At 47.3% G+C, this 14,330-nt stretch overlaps 1 protein-coding gene across 1 annotated transcript in view; it reads right to left on the bottom strand.

The window, feature by feature from the left end:
• Positions 1–14,330, bottom strand: part of LOC139341983 (neuronal PAS domain-containing protein 3) — a 253,655-nt gene that overhangs the window by 28,806 nt on the left and 210,519 nt on the right. Inside the window, exon 6 of the mRNA XM_070978782.1 lies at positions 8,243–8,423. Within this exon, the coding sequence (XP_070834883.1) occupies positions 8,243–8,423 (181 nt within the window). The remainder of the gene's footprint in view (positions 1–8,242; positions 8,424–14,330) is intronic.

Here is a 14,330-nt window from a genome sequence, read left to right as displayed (position 1 = left end):
GAAAGGGTGGAGGAAGGAAGGAAGGCAGGAGAGGTTGATAACCGAACTTGATAATGTTACATGATTGGCGTGTTAGCGTGTCTCTCTCACTGATTAGCGATTACTCCCTACGTTGCTCGGTTACCTGAGAGCGAGTGCCTTTGTTCATGCAACCAACCTCGCTTCAAAACTTCAGGTTTCTTCCGACGAAGAAAAAAAAAAAGATCAAATGTTTTATCGAACACATTTTTTATTAATATTGATGACGTGTCTATCGCGAGACATATTGCTATCGTTTTATCGCCCAGGCCTAGATGAAGACAGACGGGGAAGGAGGAAGTTGATAACAGGAAACAGAGAGGAAACAGAGAGGAAGATGGAATGAGAAGACGATGAAGGGGGAGAGGGGGGAGAGGGGGGAGGAAGGAGAGCATGAAGAGGAGAGTAAATTAAAAAACAATTTGCTTTCTCTGATACGGACGACGAGACTGACAGCTTGTCTTTGTTTTCGACGAGGTCAGAGGTCACATGTACACACACACACACACACACACATATACACACACACACACATATACACACACACACACACACACACACACACACACACACACACACACACACACACAATGCAGAGATAATAAGTAATTGTCTGTACCTGCATAATTACTTCCAGAAAGGGACAGAGACGGAGGGAGACGAGGTTGAAGAGTGACACAAAGCACGAAAGAGAGGGGGGTGAAGAAATGGAAAGAGAAGACAAACGGACATTTGTGTGGAGGGGAAAAAACAAAAACAAACTTCAAAACAATGAAAAAAAGACGAATTAGCTTTAATGCTAACGCAGCATGCTAACACTGTAAACATTCATGTTCACAGCGCGTCTGGACGAGTCTGTGGTTCAGTGACAGGAAGCCGACTGAATCAGTCCATCGCTGCTCCTCTGCACCTCCTCTCTCTGATTTTATCTTTCATCTCCATCACTCGCTCTTCTCCTCCTGTCTCTGAGTCCTTCTGTCTTTGTTTTGTCTCTCTGTGTGTTTGGCCAGACGACAGCAGCGTCCCCAGATAAAAGATGACCAAACAAGAGAGGGAGGCAAAGAACAGAGACACGAGAAGAGGAAGAGGAAGAGGAAGAAGAAGAAAAGGAAGAGGCAGAGCGGGCGAGGATGACAGAGCGAGGAGTGTGTTTGGTGTAATTGAATCCAGGCGGTGGCAGAGAGGGACAGATGGATGGACTGAGCAGATTAGCATCGTAATCAGAGGAAGGCGTGAGGAGGAATAGAAGCGGCGGCCGTGTTCATCGAGCTGCTAACTGCTTTAACAAACACGTCTGCGAAGAGCCGCTCTGGCTCCCGATGAACACAAACCACGACTTATTGTCTCCGATCAGACGGAACAGACGCGCTGGCGGCGTTTTCCGCGAAGACGCCGACAGACAGTTTGCAGCCGGATCAGGTCGAGAAGCAGAGATCTGCAGGAGGAAGCGCGTTCGCTCAAGGACAGCTCGAAGTACATGTACTTCAAAGTTCTGCCTGAGCTCTGAGCGCACTGGCTCCTTTAAAGGCTCCTCATAAACACAGTTTCATTACTTCAAAAGCTTCTGTCCCTCAAACAGCTGCTCACTGTGAATAGAGCCTTTTGTCAGGACTATTTTCAGCGGCGGATGAATCCACGTTTGGCGCTGCAGTGAGTGTGCGTGTGTGCGTGTGTGTGTGTGTGTGCGTGTATGTTCGTGGTGATGCCGTCAGATTTCAGGATGTTTTTTAAAGAACCATAAAAACTGTGAAATCGTCCACATGTGGACTTTTCACATGACAGCAGTGACGAGCGACCAGTCAGATCGCTGCGAGGCAGACTGAGGCTCAGAGTGTGTGTGTGTGTGTGTGTGTGTGTGTGTGTGTGTCTCTGAGAGAGAGACAGACCCAGCCAGCTTCCATAGAGCTGTGAACTTTGACCTCCTCCTGCTGTGCTGTCTGCCACCAGCAGTCCAGCCCTGAGGACATTCACACTCTGCCGGTTTCTCTTCCCTCCATTCTGCTGCTGTTGTCCTTCCTTCCTTCCTTCCTTCCTTCCTTCCTTCCTTCCTTCCTTCCTTCCTTCCTTCCTTCCTTCATCTCTCACTTGAAACCTCAGTTCCTCCTCCCTAACTCTCCTGCTGTCCATCCTCCTTTCTGTCTCTCGCTGTCTCTTTCTTTTCTTTTTTCTTATCTTACTCCACTTCCTGTCTTTATGATCTTTACTTGAAACCTACTTCCTTCCTTCCTTCCTTCCTTCCTTCCTTCCTTCCTTCCTTCCTTCCTTCCTTCCTTCCTTCCTTCCTTCCTTCCTCCCTCTCTTTTTCTGTCTTTGGTCCATCCTTTCTTCACTTCACCAGTGGGGAAAGACCGATGCATTATTAAAAGTACTATTACCACTGTGTACAAATACCAGTACCAAAAGTAAAAGTACTCATTGTGCAGAATGTCAGAATAATGTCTGACTGAATTATAATGATGCATTCATGTGTTCATCACATGTGAAGCTGAGTTTTTTTCCCGTGTAGCTTCTGTTTTTCAATGAGGGATCAATAAAGTTTTATCTTAAAAACACAACATCATTGATTTGATTATCTTTTGGATGATTAGTCTGAATCCATAAAGTTTTGTTTCTCTCTTCCTCCTGTATTTTCTTCCTCCTTCCTGTTTCTCCTCACTCCATCTTCCTCCCTGCTTCCCGTTCTATTCCTCCTTTCTTTCCTCTTCCTGGTCTTTCCTTCCCTCTTTAGTTGTGCCATTAAAACCTAAACACACACACCTTCATCATGTTCAACACCCTGTCCTTCTCTTTACACTGACTTTGACTGAGCGCACACACACATTAAAAGTTGAGTGTTGGACCTGGAGAAGTTCCTCGTTATCGCCACGGTGACAGGCTGATAGCAGAGAGGAGCGCTTTATTTGCCGTCCGGAGCCGCCCTGTCCTCTGCCGCCGTTATCTGAACAGCTCCGGCTCCCATTGTAAACAGCCGCGTCCTCGTTAAGGAGCCTAATTAGAAAAGTCTAATAATAATGGCCTGTGATTGGCTATTGTGTACTCTAAAGATTCCATTAGCTCGGCGGCGGTTTAATAAAACTTAACCAAACGGATAATTTTGCTTTGGCAATGATCGTCCTCCTCTGGAAAGTTCTTTGTTTGCCTCGAGTGGTTTCATTGCTTGGCTTTAAAAACACTGATTTCATTAAGTGAAGCGCAGAGGATCACTGAGCAGGTCTGAGGGCTGGATCCCTCGGACCAACGAGCCAATCAGCAGCGAGGGACGAGTCAGGAGGCACCTGACAGGTGAGCAGAGGGGCATGTGACAGAAACGCTCGTCTGGGTCAGTTTGGAGGCGACAAGCAGAGGCTCAACATGAGCCACAACGAGTGTGTGTGTGTGTGTGTGTGTGTGTGTGTGTGTGTGTGTGTGTGTGTGTGTGTGTGTGTGTGTGTGTGTGTGTGTGTGTGTGTGTCCTGCCAGATTTGACCTTTGCCTTCTGTCCTGGAGTCCAAGTGACATTTCAAATGCAAAAATGCAAACAAGCTTCATCAATGAAACACCACACACACACACACACACACACACACACACACACACACACACACACACACACACACACACACACATAAACACACACACGCACACACACACACACACACACACACACACAGTGACACACACACACACACACAGTGACACACACACACACACGCGCGCGCGCGCGCTCTCGCTCGTCCTTGGGCAGCGGCGGCTGCCATTGGCCGCTCTAAATGACATTAAGCGTAGGTGACTGTAAACTTGGGTAATTATGATGAATGTGAGCGATTATGACGAATTATTCCCTCCATTGTGCTAATAGCGTAATTAGCAACAATAATCAAAGACTTATGATGTTGAAACAAGGCGACGCCGCGGACAATTAGACCGCCAGGAGCTAATAATGGAGAACTTATGGTGTTTTCCTGGAGGGCAGAATTACTGTTACTTCCAGAAGGACTTTGAAATTTGGGTGTTTTTCGAACACATTTTTCTCTCTGATGAGAGAAAATTGAAATAAATACTCAATTAACTGCGAGCTTTTCTGTTTGATGGCATGAATGTGAACGAAGTGAAGCGGCAGGAGTCTGACCGGGAGAAGTCAGAGAGAGTTTACGTGGATTCACTTCCTCCATCAGGAGGTGTTTCAGGACAGCGCTGTGAACGTGAACGTGTGCGAGAGGCTGAACGGCGCTGAAACGCATCACGAGAGCAGCGAAGAACAAAGACGAGCTCAGAGGAGAGAAGCCGCTTCCTGTCAGAGGTGTCGTCACTGTGTGGTCATGCACGTCTGAAGACGGGTGCTTTCTGAAATCTGTGGGTTCAAACATCTCTTTGACAGCAGACGTTTCAGCTCTGCGTGGTGATGCATTCAGGGAACCTCCGTCCTTCATGACGGTGATGAGCTGCGTTCCTCAGAAATCAAACAAATGAGCAGTCAGATCAGTATTTATACGAAGTTTATCACAACATGAAGGACTCAGATTTATTCTTCCACTCTTTGGTTTGATATCAGGTCGTGTTAACGGACGTCTTTGTTCACAGGCCTCAGTGCAGGACTGCATCATATTCTAGAAAATAACTGTTGTTGACTGTTGTGACGTCTTATTGATGATTTGAAGGCTGAATTTTGCACATCAGATCCAAACTATAGAAAGGTAAAAATAGGTGTTTTCCTTGAACACAACGTCTTCACGTAGGAAGGTGGAAGGTGGACGTTGTCTTTGTTGTCTTTGTTTATCTTGGGCTGACTGGGGGATGAAGACTCTGTGTTCCTGCTGTTCACCTTCATCTTCTCTTCACTCTCTGATCTCAGCTAACCGATAGAACTTCTCTCACATGATGGTTTTAAATACACAATTTTTGTCCAGAAAAATCTGATAACCAGTTTTCAAAAAGGAAAACTTCGTTGATAGTTTGTATATGTCAGTCACCTCCAGCAGGGAGGTCAAAGGTCAAAGTCACCGGGCGGACTGTACAGGCTCCTGAGCAGCAGCTCTCAGAGTGAGCGATCGTTTGCAGCCTCTCCGCCTCACTTTGACTGATATTAGTCAAATTGCGTCATGTGCTTTTAAAGATGACTCTCTTTAAGTGTAAGAGGGTGTTGAAAGCGGCGCAGAGCTTCAAAGGAGCGCCTCTCTCCTCCAAGGTCACCTCGTCTTTTAACTCCAATTTCAATACTTTATGAGCGTGACAGTAATTAAAGCGGTGAGGTCAGCCGGCTGATTCATGATGACAGAGCAGCCGGCGAGGAAAGAAATCCAGCTCAGGCTTTATGTGCAGGTTTGTGTGTTTGTTTTCAGCTGCACGGAGTCTCTGATGGGCGGAGTTTACCCAACAGGTCAGCTGAGCCTTCACTTGAACACTGACTGACCAATGACAGACGCAGCAGCTGTGGTCAAGGTTTCTCAGCATTGTGTTTATCTGCTAACGTTAGCACAGCTGGTAAGCTAATGCTAACAGTTAGCATCTCATCAGCTAAGCTGCGTTAACGCGCTGAGCAGGAAGACGCCCCGTTAGTCTGACTGTTTCTTCATCATCACCCTGACAGAGCTGAACAGATGAACAGCGTCTGAATATGATGCGATCTTTCAGGGCTAAACTGTGATTCCCAAAACACTGAGACAGAATCAATCATCAATAATCAAACTGTAGGAAGAATTCGTGAAAGCCGTCATCGCTGAGCGTCTCTCCGGCTCTGCAGGATCGTCCAGCAGTCATGTCTTCTCTGCAGACACAATCCAGTCCAGCAAACGACCTCACGACCTCCAGATGAAGCTGGCGGGTAGAGAAGACGTTCAGTCCTCACAGCGTGAGCACAGGAAGGAGGCGGCGGCGCCCGGACTGTGGAACTTCACCGAGAAACAAATCAGCGGCGATCGATGGGAGGCTCCCCGCACACGCAGGAAGAGGACGCAGGAACGCCGGTGAGGGAGGGCGAAAGAAACAAAGACACCTCGAGGAGACCTCAGAGACACCGGAGACCACAGAGACCAGAGGCCACAGAGACCACAGACACCACAGAGACCTCAGAGACACCGGAGACCAGAGGCCACAGAGACCTCAGAGACCACAGACACCACAGAGACACCAGAGACCTCAGAGACCTGAGAGACCACAGAGACCTCAGAGACCACAGAGACACGAGAGACCTGAGAGACCTGAGAGACCTCAGAGACACCAGAGACCAGAGAGACCAGAGAGACCACAGAGACCTCAGAGACACCAGAGACCAGAGACCACAGACACAGAGGCCACAGAGACCACATAGACCTCAGAGACACCAGAGACCAGAGACCAGAGAGACCTCAGAGACACCAGAGACCAGAGACCAGAGAGACCTCAGAGACGTCAGTCAAAATGCAGAAGCTGGCTCTGTGCTGCTGCTGTGCTCAAACCTCCTTCATAACTTCCTAAACTGTTGTTCAGAGTCTTCACATCTGATTTCGACTCATCTTGAAACACGTTTCCATCCTTCATAAAATCAGCAAACAGGTGGAGGAACCACCCTCTGCCTCCACCTGGACGTCCAGGTTTGTGTTTGATGACGTCTGTTAGCCCGCACACCTGATCTAAGCCCCGCCTCCTCCTGGGAAACACTTTCATAGCAAATTCATAGCAGCCCCTCCTCCTCCTCCCCTCTTCCTCCTCCTCTCCTCCTCCTCTCCTCCTCCCCTCTTCCTCCTCCTCTCCTCCTCCTCTCCTCCTCCCCTCTTCCTCCTCCTCTCCTCCTCCTCTCCTCCTCCCCTCTTCCTCCTCCTCTCCTCCTCCTCCTCCTCTTCCTCCAGACACATTAGCATTAAAGAACACATACATGAATGTTAATCCTCCGTCTCGCTCTCTCTGGTCACGTTATCATCGGGGATCACACATGTCCGTCTGAGCGCGCTCCCTCCATCTCTTTCTTCTTCTTTGGTCAAATTAACATTGCTAAGCACTCGTGCACATTCCAGCACGTCCCTACATCCCCGGCCTCTCTTCCTCTTTCTCTCCACCTCTCTCTCTGGATGAACTCACTCGGGAGAACAAACACCTTCGTCTTCACCTCCTCCTCCTCCTTCTTTCCTCTCTCTGGTCAAATTAACTCACTGAGGCCTCCACATAAACCCCCGTCCTCCTCCTTCTTCTCGTGTCTTCGTATCTGTCTGTCTTCAGGACACATTAGCATTGGAAACACCCGTCCGTGTTTCAGATCTCCTCCACTTCTTTTCTTTCTCTCCAGACAAATTGACATTGACGACCACATGTGTGTCCTCACATCCTCCCCATCTCCAGTTCAGAGCACGGGGAGGCTCGGTTAGAGGTTTGCAGAAAGTCAAAGGGAAAAAAAAGAACAAAAACCTCAAATGTGGAACTCCAATTAATTTAAAGCCCCCCCTCAACCATCACCAGCACCAATCAGCCAAGAATAAATCCGCAGCAGATCTAATTACCGCGCCGTCTCCGAAGACCCCGGCCGCCGCGAAGCCAATCTTCCCCTCCTTGTTTGAACAGGCTGATGAACTAAGGGACTCGATGGATATCAAGTCATTTTGTTTAATTTATAAATGGATTTTCCCCTAATACTTAAATTATCACCAGCGTGAGAGAGAGGGAGAGAGAAGCACAATGAAAACCATTTGGAAGGTAAAAAGTCCCGAACATGTGGCGCAGGAGAGGATGGAGGGATGAAAAGATGGAGAAAGAGACGAAGGCGACGCCAAGAATCCCAATGAGGAACGTGTCCTCTCCCAGTTTACAACGAGACACGCTAATGACAGTCACACTTACAGCAGGGAACTCTGGGATACCGGGGAAGGCGTGAGGCAGAGGGTGAAAGGTGTATTTAGAGGAACAGACAACATGTGATGAGATGAAGAGGAACCTCCCTCATATCTGTGCTTTAGAGGTGACGCTACAGTTAGCTTAGCATAGCATGAAGGCTGGAAACAGCTCGCCATACAAACACAAGGAAAAGCTCCAGTCTTCATGCTAAGCTAAGCTAATCGCTGCCAGCTCCGGTGTCAGATCGAACAGGATTCCATCTAATTTAACTCTCTGCACTTTTACTTCCTCTGCGTCGGGAAAGAAGGAAGTTCTTGTGATGTTTGCTTTTCCCTCAGTCTCGACTTTCAGGCTCTAAAGAAGACAAACTGCTCTGAGTGATGGACTTCTGTTCATCCTCAGACGTCTCGATCCTCTGCTTCATGTCTCATGTCTCATTTCCTACCTGGTTCAGGCGTCTCGGAGTGCGACGACGACGACGCCGAGGACGCCCCGTCTTCGTTGACGGCTCCCTGGGACAGAGACATCCCTCGGCCCGGAGGAAGCTTCATGCCGAGCTGCTCCGCCATCTCCACATGATCGCCGGGGTGGATGTAGTCGAAGGAGCTGCTGCCGGTCAGCTCCACCTGCAGACATAAAGAAAGAGTTAGTCCTCCGCTGCTCCTCTTTGCTGACTCCTCCAGCTTCAGGAGGAGGTTCAGGTGCGTTGCGTTCACTGGCAGCAGCTCGGTCGTATGAACGGGTTTCGCCTGCTGTCTGAAGATTAAAGTTCTGCCATTGTTTCCGGAAAGTTCCCTGCACTTTTCCTACCCTCCTCTTCCTCATCTTCAGTTTCCTTCTCATTCACAAGCTGCTCATCCTCCTCCTCTCTAACTTCTTCTCTTCCTCTTTACTCCTCCACCTCCTTTTCTGCCTTTCTCCTCCCACAGCCACAGTATTACAGCTGCTAGGATGTCATCCTCCTCTTCCTCCCTCTCTCTCATCTTTTGCTTATTCTTACTCCTCCCTCCTCTTCATCCTCTGCCTTATCAAAGTCTTCCTGCTCCTCCAAGTTTCCTCCGTCTCCTTCCCTAACTCCTTGTCTTTGCTTTCCTCCTCCTCACTTTCTTTACCTCCTTCCCTCACGTCTCTCCTCCATCCAGCTCTTCCTCCTCCTCCTCCTCCTCTAATCCGTCCCTGAGCGAATCAGCCGCGGCTTTTCTTTCTCATGGAAATGGAATAAATAAGCTTCTTCTTATTAAATAAATACAGAGTCCCTTCACCTTAAAGACTCTCATTAGTGGAGATAGAAGCGGATTTGTCTTCGTTAATTGGGGATGAGACGAGGGAGCGCCGCCAAAACCGCGGCGTTACGCTACACTCGCACACAAGCACACACACACACACACACACACACACACACACACACACACACACACACACACACACACACACACACACACACACACACACACACACACACACTGATTCACGTCAAGGTTACAAACACACACACAAACACTCACTCACTTTTTGTGTAATGAACAAACACACAATTAAACACACAATTTTCAACGGGGTCACGTGACGGATGTGCGCCGTCGTTTAATGTGTGTTTTCATTTGTAGCGTGTCAAAAACATTGTGCACGTTTATTTCCACAAGCTAATCTGGTTATGTACTGTATGAGTGTGTGTGTGTGTGTGTGTGTGTGTGTGTGTGTGTGTGTGTGTGTTCAGGTTTTTGGGGGTCCACTGGGACTAAGGGGATTACATGGGTGTAATCCCTTTAATAAGAAATCCCTTTAAGGCAATTTAGTCCCCTCATAAAGTCTCATCTGGAGCAGAAAGTGATGATTAAGAAATGAGACTGATCACTGAATCACACACACACACACACACGCACACACACACACACACACACACACACACACACACACACACACACACACACACACACACACACACACACACACACACACACACACACACACACACACACACACACACACACACACACACTCAGAGGCATGCAGACCCTGGTGCACCATGGGAGTTAGTGTTCATGTTTACACGTTACAGTGCTAATTGGATCTACATTGTTCTTCCTCGAAATAACACGCCGACTTTTAATCAATTAAAACTTGGCACAACTATTTTACATAAAGTCGCTGCTGGAGCTAATTACACAGAGGGAATGACGGCGAGGTGGAATTAGACATTCAGACGGCAGCAGCACGTCGCATTATCATACAGTAGACTGGGAAAAGCTCGTTACTGTAGGCTGAGAGGCAGCAACTCCACTTAGCGAAGGAGAGACGTTCGGGGACGCTGTCGCATCGTGTCCGTCCGCTGTCGTCCTCCAGCGCGGACACTGAACGCAGCGTGAACGTCGATTTAAGCTTGAACACTGAGTGACGTTAACGTGTGAGGTGAAGGTGAAGCACTGACGGGAGTGAAAGCAGTGGAAGTGAAAAGAGGAGAGAAGCTGAATCAGCGGTTAAACAGGAAAAACAGTGAAACGTCAGTGAAAGCAGCTGAAGAGGAGGAAGAGGAGGTGTTCACCCTGCACACAGCTGAAGCTGCCGTATTTTCCAGACTTTTTTCATAGTTCGTCTGGTGCTGCGACTTATAGTCAGGTGCGACTTATATACAAAAATATATATAATTCAACATGTTTTTAAATGTTAATTCATACTGACTGACATGAACCAGGGAGTAAACATTAGCGCCTACAGCCACCAGAAGGCGCTCTGCTCTCTTTCTCTGCTGCTCCTGCCACTGGAAAATTAACTCAATGCTGAAAGCGGAGTCTGATGAAGAAGAGACAGCGCTTCATCTTCCTCTGGAGTTGTTCAGAAGCGACAGCGAGGATGAAGAGCTCAGTGGATTCAGTGATGTGGACTGAGGTCGGGAGCTCGGTGAACTTGAATAACTGCTGATGTGTTCCGGTAACATCTCGTCTGTTCAGCCTCTGCTCTGTGTGCTTTGTGCAGCTGAATAACTTTCCGCATTAAATGTCCGTTCTTGCTCTTGGATTTTGTGAAATAAATTTCTAAATAAATGCGACTTATAGTCTGGAAAATACGGTAAGATCTGTCAGCAGCTGATTGGTCGGCTGAAGAATTAAAATCAGCTCAAACATCTTTTGATGTAATGAGTGAAAGCAGTCGAAGTGTCGGTGAGACTGACAGCGCGTCCTCGGTCGCTCTGAAGGCCAAATCTCAAAAGCAGTGAGCGACGTCGCTTAAAGTGGACCATTGATGATGAATTCTGAATAAAGTTAACAAACTTTAGTCGATGCCACAGCTCACATCATCATCCGTTGGCTGTTTTACACTTTAAGAGTCGAAAAATTCACTTTAATAAAAAGTGAACGTCCAGCTCCATCAGCAAACTCTGCTTTCTTACAAAGGTGAGCAAGAGATGAACTTTACGTCAGGTGTAATTAGTTTATCAGGTGAAGGGACACAAGCCGAGTCTTCCACGTCAAACTGTGAGACGTGTGTCCAGAAAAAAGCAGTGACAGCGAAGGCGCCCGATGACCTCTGCGTGGAAAACTCAGCCGAGGTTTGATGCTGTTTGTCTGTTTAGAGTCTTCAGATAAAAGTTATTAAAACACGACAGAAACGCGGCGTTATCGCTGCGCTCGTCCTCCGAGACAAGGACATCGAGTGACAGAAGACAATGAGAGAGTGACGGCGATAACGCGTCGGACGGAGAGAGAGGTTTGTGAATGCCAGTGTGTGTTTCGTCTGTCCTTCCTCTCTTATCAGGCTGTGTGTGTGTGTGAGTGTGTGTGTGTGTGTGTGTGTGTGTGTGTGTGTGTGCTGTAATTACTGCACTGCAAGTGTTACATCACTACTACTGTGTGTAACCTTTATGTAAAACTGAACAGTCGACAGACCGAGAAGAAGAGTCAAAGAGAGGAAACAGGAAATAAAGTCGCGTCACCTGTCCCTGTCCTCTGTGACGCCGTCCTCACGGCTTCTGTCCTTTCCTCAGTCTTTGTTTCTCATAATAACAAACAAAACTCCTGCTCACTAAATAAATAAAACGTCTTTTGTCTTCTCGTGAAGACGAATTTCGTCCTGAAAAACAAACCAGCAAATAAAAGGCAAGAAAACTGAAGCGTTGAATTCCCATTAATCAGCTTCTCACTGTCTGCATCTCACTTTAATTAACGTGGAAACATTTAAAGCCTCTCACACACACACACACACACACACACACACACACACACACACCTCAAAACAGTGAAAAACCTCCGTGTGACTTTGCAAAGTACTAATCAAATAAATTGATGTTGGCTCGCAGGGTTCAGAATTAATTAGGGCATTAAACATTAGCTAAGTGGGGTAATATTCCAAGTTTGATAGAGCATAATTACTCTGCTGTTAATGATTCATGGGGCATCGGCCTCCGTCAGAGGAGCGAGGAGAAACGACGGACAGCAGCGCAGAGCTCTGCAGAGGAGCTTCACCTCCTCTCAGACGCCTCCTGAAACCTTCACGTTCTTCACTTTTGAAAACATTAAAAAACTCGAGCAGTCTCTGATACGTGAGGACGTCACAGAGCGGCTGAGGAGGTGGACGTAGAAGGAGGACATTTGGTCAAAGTGTGGACAAAACACAAGGTCGACACTGGATCCACACGTCAGCACGTTCAACAGACACATGAAGCCTCCGTGTACATGTACACAGTGTGTGTACTTTCTCTGTTAGTGTGTACAACACAACTGTGTGCGTCCATAATGTGTGTAGAGCGTGTAAACTAATGTCCCCACTGATGGCGCGCGTGTGTGTGTGTGTGTGTGTGTGTGTGTGTGTGTGTGTGTGTGTGTGTGTGTGTGTGTGTGTGTGTGTGTGTGTGTGCGTGAGGACAGAGCTGGTCTCCAGCTGACAGCACTAGTGTGTTATCAGTCAGATGAATGGGTACGAATCTCTATTGTCAGTAGAGTAGCATGAACACACACACACACACACACACACACACACACACACACACACACACACACACACACACACACACACACACACACACACACACACAGCCCATATCCAGGATACTTTCCTTGTCAACAGCTCAGAGGATGACAAATGAACGGCCTATTATGAACTGTTTGCCACAGTGTGTGTGTGTGTGTGTGTGTGTGTGTGTGTGTGTGTGTGTGTATGTGTGTGTGTGTGTGTGTGTGTGTGTGTGTGTGTGTGTGTGTGTGTGTGCGTGTGTGTCAGCTGAGCCCTGATAGATGGTGATTTATTAGGCAAAACAAAACACAGACCACTGAAAGCAATCACATCATCTGGATGAGACAGAGAGAGAGAGGAGGGGGGAGAGAGAGGAGGGGGGAGAGGGGGAGAGAGAGACAGACAGAGAGAAACACACAGACAAAAACAGACAAACATACAGAGCGATGAACTCATATTTCCTGTCCTGTCATCGTTGATCATGTTGATCATGTGACGAGTTGATCATGTGACATGTTGATCATGTGACGTGTTGATCGTGTTGATCATGTGACGAGTTGATCGTGTTGATCATGTGACGAGTTGATCATGTGATGAGTTGATCGTGTTGATCATGTGACGAGTTGATCGTGTTGATCATGTGACGTGTTGATCATGTGACGTGTTGATCATGTGACGTGTTGATCGTGTTGATCATGTGACGTGTTGATCATGTGACGTGTTGATCGTGTTGATCATGTGACGTGTTGATCGTGTTGATCATGTGACGTGTTGATCATGTTGATCATGTGACGTGTTGATCATGTTGATCATGTGACGAGTTGATCGTGTTGATCATGTGACGAGTTGATCGTGTTGATCATGTGACGTGTTGATCATGTGACGTGTTGATCATGTGACGTGTTGATCATGTTGATCATGTGACGTGTTGATCGTGTTGATCATGTGACGAGTTGATCGTGTTGATCATGTGACGAGTTGATCATGTGACATGTTGATCATGTGACGTGTTGATCGTGTTGATCATGTGACGAGTTGATCGTGTTGATCATGTGATGAGTTGATCGTGTTGATCATGTGACGAGTTGATCGTGTTGATCATGTGACGTGTTGATCATGTGACGTGTTGATCGTGTTGATCATGTGACGTGTTGATCATGTGACGTGTTGATCGTGTTGATCATGTGACGTGTTGATCATGTTGATCATGTGACGTGTTGATCGTGTTGATCATGTGACGTGTTGATCATGTTGATCATGTGACGAGTTGATCGTGTTGATCATGTGACGAGTTGATCGTGTTGATCATGTGACGTGTTGATCATGTGACGTGTTGATCATGTTGATCATGTGACGAGTTGATCGTGTTGATCATGTGACGAGTTGATCGTGTTGATCATGTGACGTGTTGATCATGTGACGTGTTGATCATGTTGATCATGTGACGTGTTGATCATGTTGATCATGTGACGTGTTGATCATGTGACGTGTTGATCGTGTTGATCATGTGACGTGTTGATCATGTTGATCATGTGACATGTTGATCATGTGACGTGTTGATCATGTGACGTGTTGATCGTGTTGAT

This window comes from Chaetodon trifascialis, chromosome 14 (assembly GCF_039877785.1).
Source record: "Chaetodon trifascialis isolate fChaTrf1 chromosome 14, fChaTrf1.hap1, whole genome shotgun sequence".
Classification (NCBI taxonomy): Eukaryota; Metazoa; Chordata; class Actinopteri; order Chaetodontiformes; family Chaetodontidae; genus Chaetodon; species Chaetodon trifascialis.
The sequence above is the reverse complement of the archived record's forward strand: the minus strand, read 5'-3'. Positions and strand labels throughout refer to the sequence as shown.